This window comes from Conger conger, chromosome 10 (assembly GCF_963514075.1).
Source record: "Conger conger chromosome 10, fConCon1.1, whole genome shotgun sequence".
Lineage (NCBI taxonomy): Eukaryota > Metazoa > Chordata > Actinopteri > Anguilliformes > Congridae > Conger > Conger conger.
Window position 1 is genome coordinate 51669091 of NC_083769.1, and position 16239 is coordinate 51685329.

The window sequence follows — 16239 nt, forward strand, 5'->3', positions numbered from 1 at the left end:
CGGCTCTCTAAACTGTGTTCTTCAAACGCCTACATGCCCCTTAGCAAAGTGAAAATGTGAAGTCTGATGTGTGTGAGAGATGACCGGAGCTCTGTAGAATTGCTATTGATTGACAAGTGAATTTCAATTTTGTAGACTGTGCTTTTAAGTTCTGACTGCGAGTATGCAGATAGCCATTGGGCATCTCTAGGGCATCTCTAGGGCATGCGGGATCTGCAGTGAGCAGAATCGCGGGTGCTAGCAGAGCCCACGTGAAGTTAGGACTCATTAGCGCTTGAGCTGTGTGCTGCCCATAAACCGCCCCATCGCATTGTGTTATTCATAGTTATTTGTGTCTTGAGGCATCAAAGCTTTAAAAAGATATCAGTGAAAATTGTTTTTTTAATGAACTGCCTGAATCAATTTACTATTATATTGATCTGTTTTGGTGTTTATAAAAATGCCTACTGAAGTCTTTGTTGTACTGTACCAGTTTCTGTGGATAAGGGTAAATCGTTGGTTAGTTTATGCCGGTTGGTGAGATGACTGAAAGCCTGGACGTTCTTCTGTTTCAGAGTCCTCCGGTTCTCAGAGTCCACATACACGCCCCCCCGCTACATCTCCCTCATGGAGCGGGCGGGGAGGCAGGGGGACATCATCCTCGTCTCCGGCATCAAAACAGGACATGCCAAACTCAGGGCGCGGATCCAGGAAGTGCTCTACAAGGTTGTACAGCATTCATATTTATCGTACAGTGTGACTGCAGCATTTATGGCTTTTTAAGGCGTTTGTATGAGCAGCTTAGCTCTCTCCCCTCTGTCACACACCTGCCTGCGATGCAGTGCAGTGCGGTGCGGAGACTTTGTAGCCGACCTTGACCCATTCAGCTGATGGGTTTGTGTGATGGAACATTTCTGTGATAGAGGCAGTGTCTGTGTCTGTGATGAGGAAGTACTGTGCACGTCATCATTATGCACAAGCGTGTAACGTGTAAGTCTTTCTGCGTGAGCGTGTCTATTTCCTGTGTGCACATTCCGTGAGCAGACTCGCATTCCGGAAACGTTCTGCCTTACCGACTGATTGTAGGAGATATGGTCAGTGACTGACTGTGTCTGCGGTCTGTGACTGACTGTGTCTGCGGTCTGTGACTGACTGTGTCTGCGGTCTGTGACTGACTGTGTCTGCGGTCTGTGACTGACTGTGTCTGCGGTCAGTGACTCTGTCTTTGGTCGTTTCCAGGACGTGGTCCCTGCGGAGGTCAGGCTCCTGATCCTAGAGAACATTCTGCTGAACCCGGCCTCTGACGTGTACCTGCTGGTGGGCACCTCCATACGCTACAGCGTCCACAAGATCCGGCAGGGCAAACTCACAGGTCAGCACACCTGTACACCTGCACACCTGCACGGTCTCCATAGAGACCTGTGCGGTCTCCATTCATTTCATTGAATGTATTATTATAATGTGCTGGAGGTGGGGGGGGTGGGGGGTCAGTGGTGCACTGTGTCTGTGGGGGTGAAGTGGCAGTGATCTGTGATTGGTCTCTGATTGGTTGGTCTCTGATTGGTTGGTCTCTGATTGGTTGGTCTCTGATTGGTTGGTCTCTGATTGGTTGGTCTCTGATTGGTTGGTCTCTGATCGGTCGGTCTCTGATCGGTCGGTCTCTGATTGGTCTCTGATTGGTCTCTTGATTGTTCCAGAACTCTCCATGCCGTGTGAGCAGTATGAGCTGCAGCTGCAGAACGGTGTCGGCCAATCAGACGCTGACCCAACACTGGGTGTGGCCAAACTCGACCCCGCCTCCTCCACCGTACAGGCCCTCCAACTCGGCCACATCAACGTGGTGCTCGACCACAGCAGTATCCTTCTGAACTCTGAACTCTGAACTCTGAACTCTGAACTCTGCACTCTGCACTCTGCACTCTGCACTCTGCACTCTGCACTCTGCACTCTGCACTCTGCACTCTGCACTCTGCACTCTGCAGCGGAACTGAAGTTTAAGGTGAAATATTGTCAATTTCTGAATCCAGCAATTTTAACAGCCAACACTCTTGTTTAACGTTCGCCACTCTGAATACCGAACACAAGCGCATCCACTGTTAAAACCCTTCACTTATCCAACATATATAAAATAAATGTGTTCAATTTCATTTGTTAATTGATATCTCTTATAATAATTATCATATCAAAGGCCGAGCAACCTCAATGTGTATCAAAATGCTGAACTACCTTAAACAAAGAAGTAACAAACAAAGACACCTTCAAGAAACACGTTTCATGTAACAAAACCGAATTGTGTTGGTTTTTTTCGCTCAACTGCAATTGCTTCTAAAAATGCAGATTTCAACTGTCAGGATTCAACAACCGTTATCTGTGTGTTAACTTAGAGATTTTCAGTCAGTGATTTCAGTTAGATCCTCACTTCAAATCAAAAGCTCTTTGTTCCCTTTGGCATGCAGAATGTTTGGCAGCAGGTGTGGGGGGGTGGTCCTTTTCCTACGCCATAGTGATAAACTGCATAGTTTTGGGGACACAGGGGAGCGGTGACGGAGAGGTGAGAGAGCATTCCGCATGATTAAAACGGAGCAGGCTACTTCAGTCAAATTTCGTCCATTTGTACTTGATGGCATTTACCTGACCAGGCTTTTTGTCCATTGAAGACCTGAGTCACTAAAGCAGATCTCCTGATTGGATCACAGTCGAGGCAGCTAAAACCAGAGCAAACCTGAGTAACTCCCCTATGTGCCCTTTTTATGGAATAAATGCATATACACACATCACAGGATACACTGATGCTGGATTGCTCTGTCTCCATTCAATCCTTCAAAAATGTTCTGTTGGGCATGCTAACGGAAGAGGCCGAATGTGTTTACTTTGACTGAGGACTTGATCACTTTGCTCCTCGTCTTGTGTTGTTTTTTATGTTCAATATTATATTTCATTTATTTCAATATTGTCTATATTTGTGATAGTATCTGTAAATAAGTTGTAACTTTGTTTGTAAATTGTGTAACTGGCTGCCAACAGGGCTCCCCTGAAAAAGAGTCCTTGGTCTCAGTTGGACTTCCTCGTATAAATCAATAAATCAATTCTTGTCCTTGACTGAAGCTGTTCAGGTCTTCGTCTGCAGGGGGCGTCTCGCCTGCCCAACAGCACTCTGTACGTGGTGGAGCCGGGGTACCTGGGTATGGTTCTGCCTTCCTGAGACGCTCAACATTACACCCACCGTGTGCTCAGTGCCGGCCTGAAGCAGATGGGCTTCTGCTCAGGGTTTCTTCCTGTTAGTCAGGAAGTTTGTCTGAGTATAAATTGTACATGAGGTCCTTTGTCCACTGCTGTGCAAATGCGACATGATATCCACATTTTGTTCAGTATTGAAGCTGAAATGAGCGGAACCTGTTGTGTTCACCATAGAGGCAATAATAAGATGGCGGCTCAACAAATAAACAGTGTAAAAGACTTATTCAGTGAACGACAACCGCATACCCACTGTGCTGCTAATGCAGTACAGAATGCCAATGAGGCTACCGTCTGTCAATATCTACTGGCTTTGGATCAAACAACATCAATACCGCTCCAACAGATAGGCCTAGAGTTCTGATGGGCCAGTGTGAAATCCCTCTGGGCCGGTGTTTGTGTAAACTGGAGTCCTCACCTTTGCTCAATGAGCATACTGAATGCACACTATGAAGTAAGAATTACACAGTACATACTTTAAGTACATAGTGCATAGCATTTGGCTTTGGACATTCTGTTCTTAACTGGCACAGATATTACTGTAGGCTAACACCACAGTGTTCAGTGTTTAATTGAAATGCTATTTGGCCAGGTCTTTCACTTCTCTCTCTTCAACAGGGTTTAAAATTCAGCCCGGGGACCGATGGGCCCTGCAGACAGACAGGGTGTATGAGGTCACCGTCCTGGTGTTCGATCAGTCCGGCAACCGCGTGCACGTGGATGATGTGAGCACCCCGAGATGCGTTTCTCAGGAGCGTTTCGCTGCTTTATCAGGACCGCACTTTCCCCTCTGCCCCACTGCTCACCTCCCCTCAGGAGAAACGGCTTCAATCAGGAGCAGAACTGATTTATCTGCCCGTTTTAAATTGTGACACGCACACATTATAAATCCTCTCTGACACACTGGGGGCGACATGGCTCAAGTAGTAAGAGCATTTACCATTTACACTCGGGTCTAGTGTTCGGAATTCCTTCTGAAATGGGTCCCTTCATCCAAGATGACAGAGGAATTCCTATACATCTCACATAATCTCTCTCTTTCTCTGAACACTGTTTCATCTCGCATATAGTGAGGTATTTTACGTATTTGGACAGTGGTACTATTAATATTCCACAACTTCATCTTAACTTAAATTCACCTATTTCACCTGAACTTAATTAACCTATTTTGGGTCGTTCGTAATATTCAATGTCTCCATTATGCTCTCTAGGAGAGGGTTCATTTCCTTATAGCCTTACAAAGTGAGGGTATCTCTTTCTGTGTTAGATATTGTAGGTACTTCTTGAATCCCCCCCAATCATTAATAAATATGCATGGCAAGGGAAGCGGGGATGTCCCCTAGATAAAACAGGGTCTTTAGTTATTTTTCATTGAAAGCCTGCACATTGGTCTGGCATTTATACATTTCATCACTGGTTATAATGGAATATTTGGCTGTTTTGGGGGTTTTTGTGCATTTGACTTTGGCATACTTGGGACTAATTTTGGGAGGAAACAAGCTGCGGTTCTGTATTTTCTTTCATTATTTTATCATGTGACTTCTTTAACTTGTTTATGTCTGTAAACTTGATTGTTTCAAATGATTTCTTCAATTGCAATCCAATGTGCTGGAGTACAGAGCCAAATTAAAAGAAATTGTACCACTGTCCAAATACTTATGGGCTGCAGTGTAATCACTTGATTTCTCTGAACGCATAATCGCATACTCTTTCTCTGAATGCTGTTACATCACGTAATCGTGTACTTGTTTCTCTGAATGCTTTGCAGAATATACGGATTGATGCTGCGTTTCAGGAAGAGTACTTTGAGGTTCTGGAGTCGTCGCTAAATGGATCGTACCACCGCGTACGCACCCGGAGACCGGGCCAGACGCTGCTCAATGCCGCGTTGCGGTCTGTGATGGATCAGGTGGGTTTAACGGCACCATGAACTGGTTCAACTTCATGGATCTGTCTATGTTTCTGAATGATCTGTGTATGAGTGGTGTAGAGGTGGTGGCAAATGTTCAGAGAAGGGCAACCAGATTGATTTCATCTATAAAAGATAAAAGTTATGAGGAAAGACTTAAGAAGTGTAGTGAAACGAGACGTAGGGGGGTCTTGATTGAGACTTTTTAATTTAGGATTATCAGAGTAAATTACAGGTGATTATTCAGGGTGAGTTCGGTTGGCAGAACTAGGGGGCATACATGGAAATTGGCAATGGATAGGTTTTGCAGATATTAGGAAGTATTTTTCACACAGCAAGTGGTCACTATGTGGAATAGCCAGGACATTTAGTGGTGGCAGAAACACTGGGGGTTTTCAAGACTAGGCTTGATGCAGTGCTAAATACTATTTAGCTTTTAGGCAAACTAAGCTGTAGGTACGCTTTAGTGGTAGGAAAAGGTGAGCTTTGCTGGCTTAATGACCGTTCTCATCATTATGTTGCTGTATGTTATGTTGTTTTGCAGAATGGAGGAGTACACATGATTCCTGTTCCAGTGCGAAGTCAGCAGGAAGTGGAAATCTACAATCCCATAATTCTCAGTCCCAAGATTCTCACATTTCCATGGCAACCAAAAGTAGGCGCGTACCAGTACACCATAAAGGTATTTATTCTGCTTTATTGCGTTGCACCAGTACACCATAAAGGTATTTATTATGCTATATTACGTTACACCAGTATACCAGTTTCCTGGCACTTAAGTGTCCACCAGTTTGTCAGCGAGTCTAACTCACAATACTGTTTACACACCATACCCATTCTATCCTGACACTTGAAAAAAAAAAAAAAATTGATTAAATTTGTTTTGTAGGCCACAGGAGGCCAGAGGTGATTGTGATTGGCGTGTTTTGTAGGCCACAGGAGGCCAGAGGTGATTGTGATTGGTGTGTTTTGTAGGCCACAGGAGGCCAGAGGTGATGGTGATTGGTGTGTTTTGTAGGCCACAGGAGGCCAGAGGTGATTGTGATTGGCGTGTTTTGTAGGCCACAGAAGGCCAGAGGTGATTGTGATTGGTGTGTTTTGTAGGCCACAGGAGGCCAGAGGTGATTGTGATTGGTGTGTTTTGTAGGCCACAGGAGGCCAGAGGTGATGGTGATTAGTGTGTTTTGTAGGCCACAGGAGGCCAGAGGTGATGGTGATTGGTGTGTTTTGTAGGCCACAGGAGGCCAGAGGTGATTGTGATTGGCGTGTTTTGTAGGCCACAGAAGGCCAGAGGTGATTGTGATTGGTGTGTTTTGTAGGCCACAGGAGGCCAGAGGTGATTGTGATTGGTGTGTTTTGTAGGCCACAGGAGGCCAGAGGTGATGGTGATTAGTGTGTTTTGTAGGCCACAGGAGGCCAGAGGTGATGGTGATTGGTGTGTTTTGTAGGCCACAGGAGGCCAGAGGTGATGGTGATTAGTGTGTTTTGTAGGCCACAGGAGGCCAGAGGTGATGGTGATTGGTGTGTTTTGTAGGCCACAGGAGGCCAGAGGTGATTGTGATTGGTGTGTTTTGTAGGCCACAGGAGGCCAGAGGTGATGGTGATTGGTGTGTTTTGTAGGCCCCTGGAGGCCAGAGGTGATTGTGATTGGTGTGTTTTGTAGGCCACAGGAGGCCAGAGGTGATGGTGATTGGTGTGTTTTGTAGGCCACAGGAGGCCAGAGGTGATGGTGATTGGTGTGTTTTGTAGGCCACAGGAGGCCAGAGGTGATTGTGATTGGTGTGTTTTGTAGGCCACAGGAGGCCAGAGGTGATGGTGATTGGTGTGTTTTGTAGGCCACAGGAGGCCAGAGGTGATTGTGATTGGTGTGTTTTGTAGGCCACAGGAGGCCAGAGGTGATGGTGATTGGTGTGTTTTGTAGGCCACAGGAGGCCAGAGGTGATTGTGATTGGTGTGTTTTGTAGGCCACAGGAGGCCAGAGGTGATGGTGATTGGTGTGTTTTGTAGGCCACAGGAGGCCAGAGGTGATTGTGATTGGTGTGTTTTGTAGGCCACAGGAGGCCAGAGGTGATGGTGATTGGTGTGTTTTGTAGGCCACAGGAGGCCAGAGGTGATGGTGATTGGTGTGTTTTGTAGGCCACAGGAGGCCAGAGGTGATGGTGATTGGTGTGTTTTGTAGGCCACAGGAGGCCAGAGGTGATGGTGATTGGTGTGTTTTGTAGGCCACAGGAGGCAGTGGGAACTTCAGCTGGTCCTCCTCCAGCCCTGCTGTTGCCACGGTGACGGTGAAAGGGGCGATGACCACAGGAAGTGACATCGGCGTGAGCGTGATCCAGGCCCAGGATGTGCAGAACCGCCTGCACTACGGAGAGATGAGGGTAACAGTGCTGTCCTGCGTGTCCCAATCGCCGCTGGAGCAGGGATATGCACTTATAAACACCCCCCCCCTCCTCTCCTCTCTCCCCCCCTCCTCTCCTCCCCAGGTGTATGTGGTCGAGCCCGTGGGGATGGAGTTCTGCCCCTGCCAGGTGGAGGTGAGGCAGGGGCAGGTGCTGGAGCTGCCCCTGCGGATTCTGGGGATGCTGGACGGGGGCAGGGAGGAGGGGGGCAGCGGGGAGCAGGTGATGCTCAGCGACTGCTCGCACTTCCAGCTGCAGGTGCACATGGAGACTCAGGGCGTGTTCCAGCTCCTGCAGGGTGAGGCCCAATGCTCATCTCTGCTCTCTGATTGGCTCATCTGTCCTCATCTGTGTTTTGCAGTGTTTAGTCCGGGGTGGGACTGATTAGGATGTGTGCTTGATTTGCTCAACCTGCTGTTGATAGAGGGTGTATTTTATGGCTTTTTCTGTGTCGCTCTGATTGGCCGGTTGATTGCTCTAACTGGCCGGCCGGTCGCTCTGATTGGTCGGTCGCTCTGACTGATTGGCCGTGTTTGCAGGGAGCCTGGCCCCGGGGCTGGGACACTGCAGTGGAGTGCAGGTGGAGGCTCTTGCTCCAGGTCACACCTCCCTGCAGGTCACCTACACACATGGCCAAGTGCACCTCAGCGCCAAAATCACCATCGCTGCCTACAAACCTCTCAAAGTAAGACCCCTCTGCCACCCTCTCAAAGCCACACTCTAACCCTAACCCTCAAAACCCCTTAAAGGGAGACTCCTCTCTAACCCTAACCCTACAAGCCTCTCAAAGCCACACTCCTCTATAAGAACGGTCAATACTGTCATTTTGTAATTGCAATTTTACAATAAAATAAAAGTAAAAAATGAATAAACAATAGAACGAGCCCTGTGGTGATGGGGCCAAGGCTTGATGTAAGTAAGTTGCACTTAAATCACAAATCCTCCGTTATTCTAGGCGGTTGATCCTGTGTCGGTTGCCGTGGTAACCTTGGGCTCCTCTAAAGACATGCTGTTTGAGGGGGGTCCGAAGCCCTGGGTTCTGGAACCTTCCAAGTTCTTCAGGAAGCTGACAGCGGAGGATGCTGAGAGTGTGGGCCTGGAGCTGTGCGGGCCCACCTCACGCAGCTACACTCAGCACTGGGTCCGAGCTACATGCAGGGCTCTGGGGGAGCAGGTGAGTGTGCGTGCGTGCGCGTGTTACTGTGTGTGTGTGTGTGGTGTGTGTGTTACTGAGTGTGCATGTGTGCGTGTTACTGAGTGTGTGTGTGGTGTGTGTGTTACTGAGTGTGCATGTGTGCGTGTTACTGTGTGTGTGTGTGTGTGTGTGTGTGTGTGTGTGTGTGTGTGTGTGTGTGTGTGTGTGTGTGTGTGTGTGTGTGTGTGTGTGTGTGTGTGTGTGTGTGTTTTAGGGTTAGGATTACTGAGTTTGTGTGTGAGTGTATAAAGGTGTGTCCCTGTTCCGCAGGTCCTTGCTATAACAGTGGGGAATCTGGCCAGTGTGACTAACCCGTTCCCTGCCTCTGAGCCCGCGGTGGTGCAGCTGGTGTGTGCCCCCCCCTCCCGCCTCACACTCGTCCCCGTGTACGGCAGCCCCCACCTGGACCTGTCCTGCCCCCTGCTGCAGCAGAACAAGCAAATGGTGAGGCCCTTTAACATGGGGATAATCTCCCTCTAACATGGGGATAATCTCCCTCTAACATGGGGATAATCTCCCTCTAACATGGGGATGGTCTCCCTCTAACATGGGGATGGTCTCTCTTTAACATGGGGATGGTCTCTCTTTAACATGGGGATAATCTCCCTCTAACATGGGGATGGTCTCACTTTAACATGGGGATGGTCTCTCTTTAACATGGGGATTGTCTCTCTTTAACATGGAGATAGTCTCCCTCTAACATGGGGATGGTCTCCCTCTAACATGGGGATGGTCTCCCTCTAACATGGGGATGGTCTCCCTCTAACATGGGGATGGTCTCCCTTTAGCACAGGGTTAATCTCTCTAACAATGGGGGTAATCTCTCTTTAACACAGGGATAAATCTCCCAAAACTATGGGGATAATATTCCTTTAACATGGGGATAATCTCCCTTTAGCACAAGGTTAATCACTCTTTAACAATGGGGATAATCTCCCTTTAGCACAGGGTTAATCACTCTTTAACATGGGGATAATCTCCCTTTAGCACAAGGTTAATCACTCTTTAACAATGGGGATAATCTCCCTTTAGCACAAGGTTAATCACTCTTTAACATGGGGATAATCTCTCAGGCACATTTAATTGGTTCTATTTCCTGGTCTGTTACAGGTCCCTGTTTCAAACTACCGGAACCCGGTGTTGGACCTGGCGGCTTATGACCAGCAGGGCCGGCGGTTTGATAACTTCAGCTCTCTGAGCCTCGTCTGGGAGTCCAGCAGGGAGGGGCTGGCCAGCGTCACGCCCGCCCTGCCAATCAAACTGTCTCTGACGCAGGACCGCAATGGACAGAGGAAGCTCCACGGTACTCCACCATCTACACAGCCTGGAAGACTGACCTGAGTGTTACACAGCCTAGCAGACAAACAAGACCAATGAAGTTAATTTATACAGTGGGCTTCAGAACGATATGTTATATTTATATTTATATTTATATATATATATATATATCATTTTTTTTTCTTTTTTTTTCTTTTTGTTAAGTAATCTTATGTTTTATGAAAACCACAGGTGTCAATTATTGTAAATAAAATAAAACGGTGACATTGGCAATACAATACAAATAGATTTATATTACATTGTTACAACAGGCCGGCTATAAAATGACTGGTTTGAGTGAGAAAGCTGGTCAGCTAGCTATACATTTGTAAATTGAGCACTGGTTACTTTTAAAAATTATTTTCCTGGCAATCAGCATCAGACCCGATCAGTCTGTGATGAGGACGGCTTGCAGAATGTAGCTTTAGGTCACATGGAATCAGAATTACGTTTGTCAATTAACTTTGGTACAATATTTAACGGTCTTACTATACTGATTTTGGTAACTGAGATGTGCAAGTGTATTTAAATTCTGGTTAGAGCTTACATTTCAAAGGGCAAAAGGATGCTGTGTTAATTTTCTTCAGGATTCTCATTTACTGTTCTTCCTTTGATGCCGTTTCCTGAGGGGTATGGCTGGGTCCTGTGGGGTATAGCTGGATCTTGTGGGGTGTAGCTGGGTCCTGTGGGGTATAGCTGGATCTTGTGGGGTGTAGCTGGGTCCTGTGGGGTATAGCTGGATCTTGTGGGGTGTAGCTGGGTCCTGTGGGGTGTAGCTGGGCCCTGTGGGGTGTAGCTGGGCCCTGTGGGGTATAGCGGGGTCCTGTGGGGTGTAGCTGGATCTTGTGGGGTGTAGCTGGGTCCTGTGGGGTGTAGCTGGGTCCTGTGGGGTGTAGCTGGGCCCTGTGGGGTGTAGCTGGGTCCTGTGTGGTGTAGCTGGGTCCTGTGGGGTGTAGCTGGGTCCTGTGGGGTGTAGCTGGGTCCTGTGGGGTGTAGCTGGATCTTGTGGGGTGTAGCTGGGTCCTGTGGGGTGTAGCTGGGTCCTGTGGGGTGTAGCTGGGCCCTGTGGGGTGTAGCTGGGTCCTGTGTGGTGTAGCTGGGTCCTGTGGGGTGTAGCTGGGTCCTGTGGGGTGTAGCTGGGTCCTGTGGGGTGTAGCTGGGCCCTGTGGGGTGTAGCTGGGTCCTGTGTGGTGTAGCTGGGTCCTGTGGGGTGTAGCTGGGCCCTGTGGGGTGTAGCTGGGTCCTGTGGGGTGTAGCTGGGTCCTGTGGGGTGTAGCTGGGTCCTGTGGGGTGTAGCTGGGTCCTGTGGGGTGTAGCTGGGCCCTGTGGGGTGTAGCTGGGTCCTGTGGGGTGTAGCTGGGTCCTGTGGGGTGTAGCTGGGTCCTGTGGGGTGTAGCTGGGCCCTGTGGGGTGTAGCTGGGCCCTGTGGGGTGTAGCTGGGCCCTGTGGGGTGTAGCTGGGTCCTGTGGGGTGTAGCTGGGTCCTGTGGGGTGAAGTTTGATGCTGTCCTCCTCAGGTCTGCAGACAGTGGAGGTGCACAGGCAGTCGGGGGTGGTGGCGGTCACAGTGAGTGCAGTGGGGTACCAGCCCTCCCACACTGAACCAGCACGGGTGCACACTCCGGTAAGAGCCCCACCACAGAGAGTGTGAGTGTGTGTGAGTGTGTGTGTGTGAGTGTGTGTGTGTGTGAGTGTGTTGCTCTGAAATGTGTGGCCATTTCAGTGTGTTTCCATGGAAGCCTGAGCCACTTCCTGTTCCAGCTGACAGGAAGCTGTGAGGCCGTGACTGACAGACTGAAAGCGCTGATGTCACAATGATCACAGCTTCCGCTGGGGCTTCTGCTTTAAGTGTAATTAAATGTAACATTGCCATGGTAACCAACACCAGGGCTGCTGTTGTGGGGATTTCCGTGGTAGAACCTATATAGCCGGGTTGCTATAGCAGAACAACAGTCAGGGCTGTTGCTATGGGGGTGCAGGAAGTGAAATGGAGGCTCGGGGGAATGCAGTGTCACTGAAGCCGGAAAGCTGCTGGAACGCACAGTACTGACTGGCAGGGGTGTGTACAGGTGTGGTAGGGGGTATATAATGGTAGATCTGTACAGGTGTGTTTGTTTATAGTGCCACAGTCATATAAAGGGACAGTCAGTAGCAAGCCTCGCCGTGTAACGGTGTGATGTCCCTTCCTGTGCTTGACAGTATGACCCCCTGACCCTGGTTTCGGCCACGCTGGAGCTGCTGCTGGTGGAGGATGTGCGGGTCAGCCCTCTGGAGCTCACCATATACAACCACCCCGACGTGCAGGTAGAGCCACGCTGTGCACCCCTGTGACTGTATACCATCTTTAGTTCATCCACTCTCTGCAATTCTAACTTGTAGTTCTCCTCTGTGAAGCACTCACTCTCTTGTAGTTCTCCTCTGTGAAGCACTCACTCTCTTGTAGTTTTCCTCTGTGAAGCACTCACTCTCTTGTAGTTCTCCTCTGTGAAGCACTCACTCTCTTGTAGTTCTCCTCTGTGAAGCACTCACTCTTTCGTTGTTCTTTCGTTTGTGTGCCATCCAGCTCCTAACCCCCTGGTTCTGTTCTCCAGGCGGAACTGACTCTTAAAGAAGGTTCTGGATTCTTCTTTGTCAACACGAGCACCGGGGGAATCGCAGATCTGGTGTACCGGGAATCCCAAGGAACTGTAGAGGTGAGTAAGCTGTGTGTGAGTGTGAGCGCAGGTAACCGGGCATGGTGTGTGTGTGCGGGTGTCCGGGTGTGTGTCCGTGTGTCCGTGTGTCCGTGTGTCCGTGTGTCCGTGTGTCCGTGTGTCCGTGTGTCCGTGTGTCCGTGTGTGCGTGCGTGCGTCCGTGCGTCCGTGCGTCCGTATGTGTGCGTGTGCGTAATGGGCCATGGTGTCTTTCAGGTGCGCCCCCTGCAGGCGGGGCTGGTGTCGCTGATGGTGCACGACCTCTGCCTGGCGTTCCCCGCCCCCGCCACCGCTAACCTGCGCATCGCAGACATCGCCCAGGTCACCATCCGCGTGGTAGATAAGGTGAGGCTTATATCTGTGTGCAGGACAAGGTGAGGCTTATATCTGTGTGCAGGACAAGGTGAGGTTTATATCTGTGTGCAGGACAAGGTGAGGTTTATATCTGTGTGCAGGACAAGGTGAGGCTTATATCTGTGTGCAGGACAAGGTGAGGTTTATATCTGTGTGCAGGACAAGGTGAGGCTTATATCTGTGTGGAGGACAAGGTGAGGCTTATATCTGTGTGCAGGACAAGGTGAGGTTTATATCTGTGTGCAGGACAAGGTGAGGCTTATATCTGTGTGCAGGACAAGGTGAGGTTTATATCTGTGTGCAGGACAAGGTGAGGCTTATATCTGTGTGCAGGACAAGGTGAGGCTTATATCTGTGTGCAGGACAAGGTGAGGTTTATATCTGTGTGCAGGACAAGGTGAGGCTTATATCTGTGTGCAGGACAAGGTGAGGCTTATATCTGTGTGCAGGACAAGGTGAGGCTTATATCTGTGTGCAGGACAAGGTGAGGTTTATATCTGTGTGCAGGACAAGGTGAGGTTTATATCTGTGTGCAGGACAAGGTGAGGTTTATATCTGTGTGCAGGACAAGGTGAGGTTTATATCTGTGTGCAGGACAAGGTGAGGTTTATATCTGTGTGCAGGACAAGGTGAGGTTTATATCTGTGTGGAGGACAAGGTGAGGCTTATATCTGTGTGCAGGACAAGGTGAGGCTTATATCTGTGTGCAGGACAAGGTGAGGTTTATATCTGTGTGGAGGACAAGGTGAGGTTTATATCTGTGTGCAGGACAAGGTGAGGCTTATATCTGTGTGCAGGACAAGGTGAGGCTTATATCTGTGTGCAGGACAAGGTGGATGTGGAGCAAATTTTTTGCTCTCTGCGTGGAATTTTCTGACTCTACATGCGCATATGAATACATAGTTGTTCATTATTTAATTATTAATTCATTATTTTAACCTATATAAAGAGATGAATGAAGTTAAATGTACGCACTTATATACACATACACAGGTATACCTCGATTTATGGACATTCTATTTACGAGTTTTCGCATAAACAAACAAAATTTTTAGGATATTTTTTCATTTAGTGAATGTAATGTTCACTTTAACAAAACGTTTAGAAAAACGTTTTTGCTAGGAAAAGTCAGCAGACTTGCAACTGACTGCCCTCTAGTGCTTGAAACGTTTTTACGGGAATGAAATGTTTTCACTTTACCATCTACAGTAGTCTAATTTGCATTCACACATTTACCAGTTTAAACTCGAATGCAGGGCGAAGCTCTGGGATTTACTCACTTTAACAACTGCGCCAGCCAAAAAGCGAAATTCACCTCGATATGAAAATGGAGGTTACATTTAAGCATGGAAGAGAGGCAGACTTCATTTACAAGCTGCACATTAACCTGCCAGTGTATTGATGTACCGATCAACTAGTTTGCTAGGCAGATGCATACATCTCTACTTTTCAGTCGTTGTGATTGCACTGATCATTTCAATTCTATACAGTGACGGGTGGCTGAGAGGAACATCACATTAGCCTACATCCATGTTTTGGTTACAAACTTAATTTAAAAAAAAAAAAAGTTGCCATTACTTTAATATCCACGCAGATGTTCCTTTACCGAGGAATTGAAAATGGGCCTAATGGGTTTTTCTTTATTTTTTTTCTTTATTGTTATCAACTGCCTGGAACGTATCTTTTACACTACATTACATTACGTGGCATTTAGCAGATGCTCTTATCCAGAGCGACGTACAACAAAGTGCAAATCAAACACAAGAACAAGTGCCAAGAGGACCTGAGAGGACAGTACTGTATCTCTATTAAATCAATGATCAATGCTGTTCGGTTTACGTAATTTTGGTTTCCGAACAGTTTCTCAGGAGCGTAACCCCCTTCATAAATCGAGGTATACCTGTCCATACATACATGCATACATACACCCTCTGAGCACTTTATTAGGAACACTATTAAAAACAGCCATGTGAATTTTTTGGTCATACTGTAGCCTCCAGCTTATATTTAAATCACTGGGGTAAAATATACACTCACCAAGCACTTTATTAGGAACTTTTTTACTTTATTACACCTACTTATTCATGCGATTATCTAATCAGCCAATCATGTGGCAGCAGTGCAATGCATTAAATCATGCAGATGCAGGTCAGGAGCTTCAGTTAATATTCTGTTGGTGCCAGACATTTCGAGTCTTTAGAGTTTACTCGGAATGGTGTGAAAAACAAAAAACATGCAGCGAGAGGCAGTTCTGCGAACAGAAACATCTTGTTGATGAGAGAGGCCAACATAGAATGGCCAGACTGGTTTGAGCTGATATTTTACCTCAGTGATTTAAATATAAGCTGGAGGCTACAGTATGACCAAAAAATTCACATGGCTGTTTTTAATATTGTTCCTAATAAAGTGCTCAGAGAATGTATGTTTGTATCTTTATATGTAGTGTAGTATTCATTTTTCATCGAAGTATGCGCTCAGAAAAAGCATCTGTGCCCTTGTGTGTCTGCTGGGTTCAGTTCTGCTCAAATCTGCGTGCGCAATAAGCAATAAAAATACATTTTTTCATAAAAATAAAAATGTTAATTACGAATTGAACGCCGTTGGGTTAAGTGAGCTGCAATTTATCTGCAGCAATAAGGATTATTTGGATGTATCCACAACCAAGATTTTGATACAGCTTGTTTGCTAGATATTTACTTACTTGTAAAATGGTGTGAACTGTAAAATGGTGTGACCTGTAAAATGGTGTGACCTGTAAAATGGTGTGAACTGTAAAATGGTGTGACCTGTAAAATGGTGTGACCTGTAAAATGGTGTGACCTGTAAAATGGTGTGACCTGTTGCAGGTGGAAATCGGGCAGGCAGTGCGAGCGTATGTGCGCGTGCTGGACGAGGACAAGCAGCCCTTTCTGGCCAAATACTTTCCCCTGATGGGCCTGAAGCTGAAGGCCGCGTCCTCCATCGTGTCTCTGTCGTGAGTGTGTCCCTCGCGTCTGTCGTGAGCGACCGCGTGTCTGTCGTGAGGGCGTGTCTGTCGTGAGGGCGTGTCTGTCGTGAGCGCGTGTCTGTCGTGAGCGCGTCTGTCGTGAGCGCGTGTCTGTCGTGAGCGTGTCTGTCGTGAGCGCGTGTCTGTCGTGAGAGCGTGTCTGTCGTGAGCGCG

The 16239-nt window shown here is 47.8% G+C and overlaps 1 protein-coding gene across 1 annotated transcript in view; it reads left to right on the forward strand.

The window, feature by feature from the left end:
• nup210 (nucleoporin 210) overlaps nucleotides 1-16239 on the forward strand; it is a 49638-nt gene that overhangs the window by 10403 nt on the left and 22996 nt on the right. The window contains exons 5-22 of the mRNA XM_061258907.1: nucleotides 555-705; nucleotides 1219-1351; nucleotides 1677-1835; nucleotides 3093-3161; nucleotides 3832-3938; nucleotides 4982-5122; nucleotides 5667-5804; nucleotides 7345-7500; nucleotides 7606-7819; nucleotides 8061-8206; nucleotides 8477-8695; nucleotides 8987-9160; nucleotides 9827-10019; nucleotides 11550-11656; nucleotides 12232-12336; nucleotides 12624-12725; nucleotides 12942-13070; nucleotides 15926-16053. Of these exons, the coding sequence (XP_061114891.1) occupies nucleotides 555-705; nucleotides 1219-1351; nucleotides 1677-1835; nucleotides 3093-3161; nucleotides 3832-3938; nucleotides 4982-5122; nucleotides 5667-5804; nucleotides 7345-7500; nucleotides 7606-7819; nucleotides 8061-8206; nucleotides 8477-8695; nucleotides 8987-9160; nucleotides 9827-10019; nucleotides 11550-11656; nucleotides 12232-12336; nucleotides 12624-12725; nucleotides 12942-13070; nucleotides 15926-16053 (2571 nt within the window). The remainder of the gene's footprint in view (nucleotides 1-554; nucleotides 706-1218; nucleotides 1352-1676; nucleotides 1836-3092; nucleotides 3162-3831; nucleotides 3939-4981; nucleotides 5123-5666; nucleotides 5805-7344; nucleotides 7501-7605; nucleotides 7820-8060; nucleotides 8207-8476; nucleotides 8696-8986; nucleotides 9161-9826; nucleotides 10020-11549; nucleotides 11657-12231; nucleotides 12337-12623; nucleotides 12726-12941; nucleotides 13071-15925; nucleotides 16054-16239) is intronic.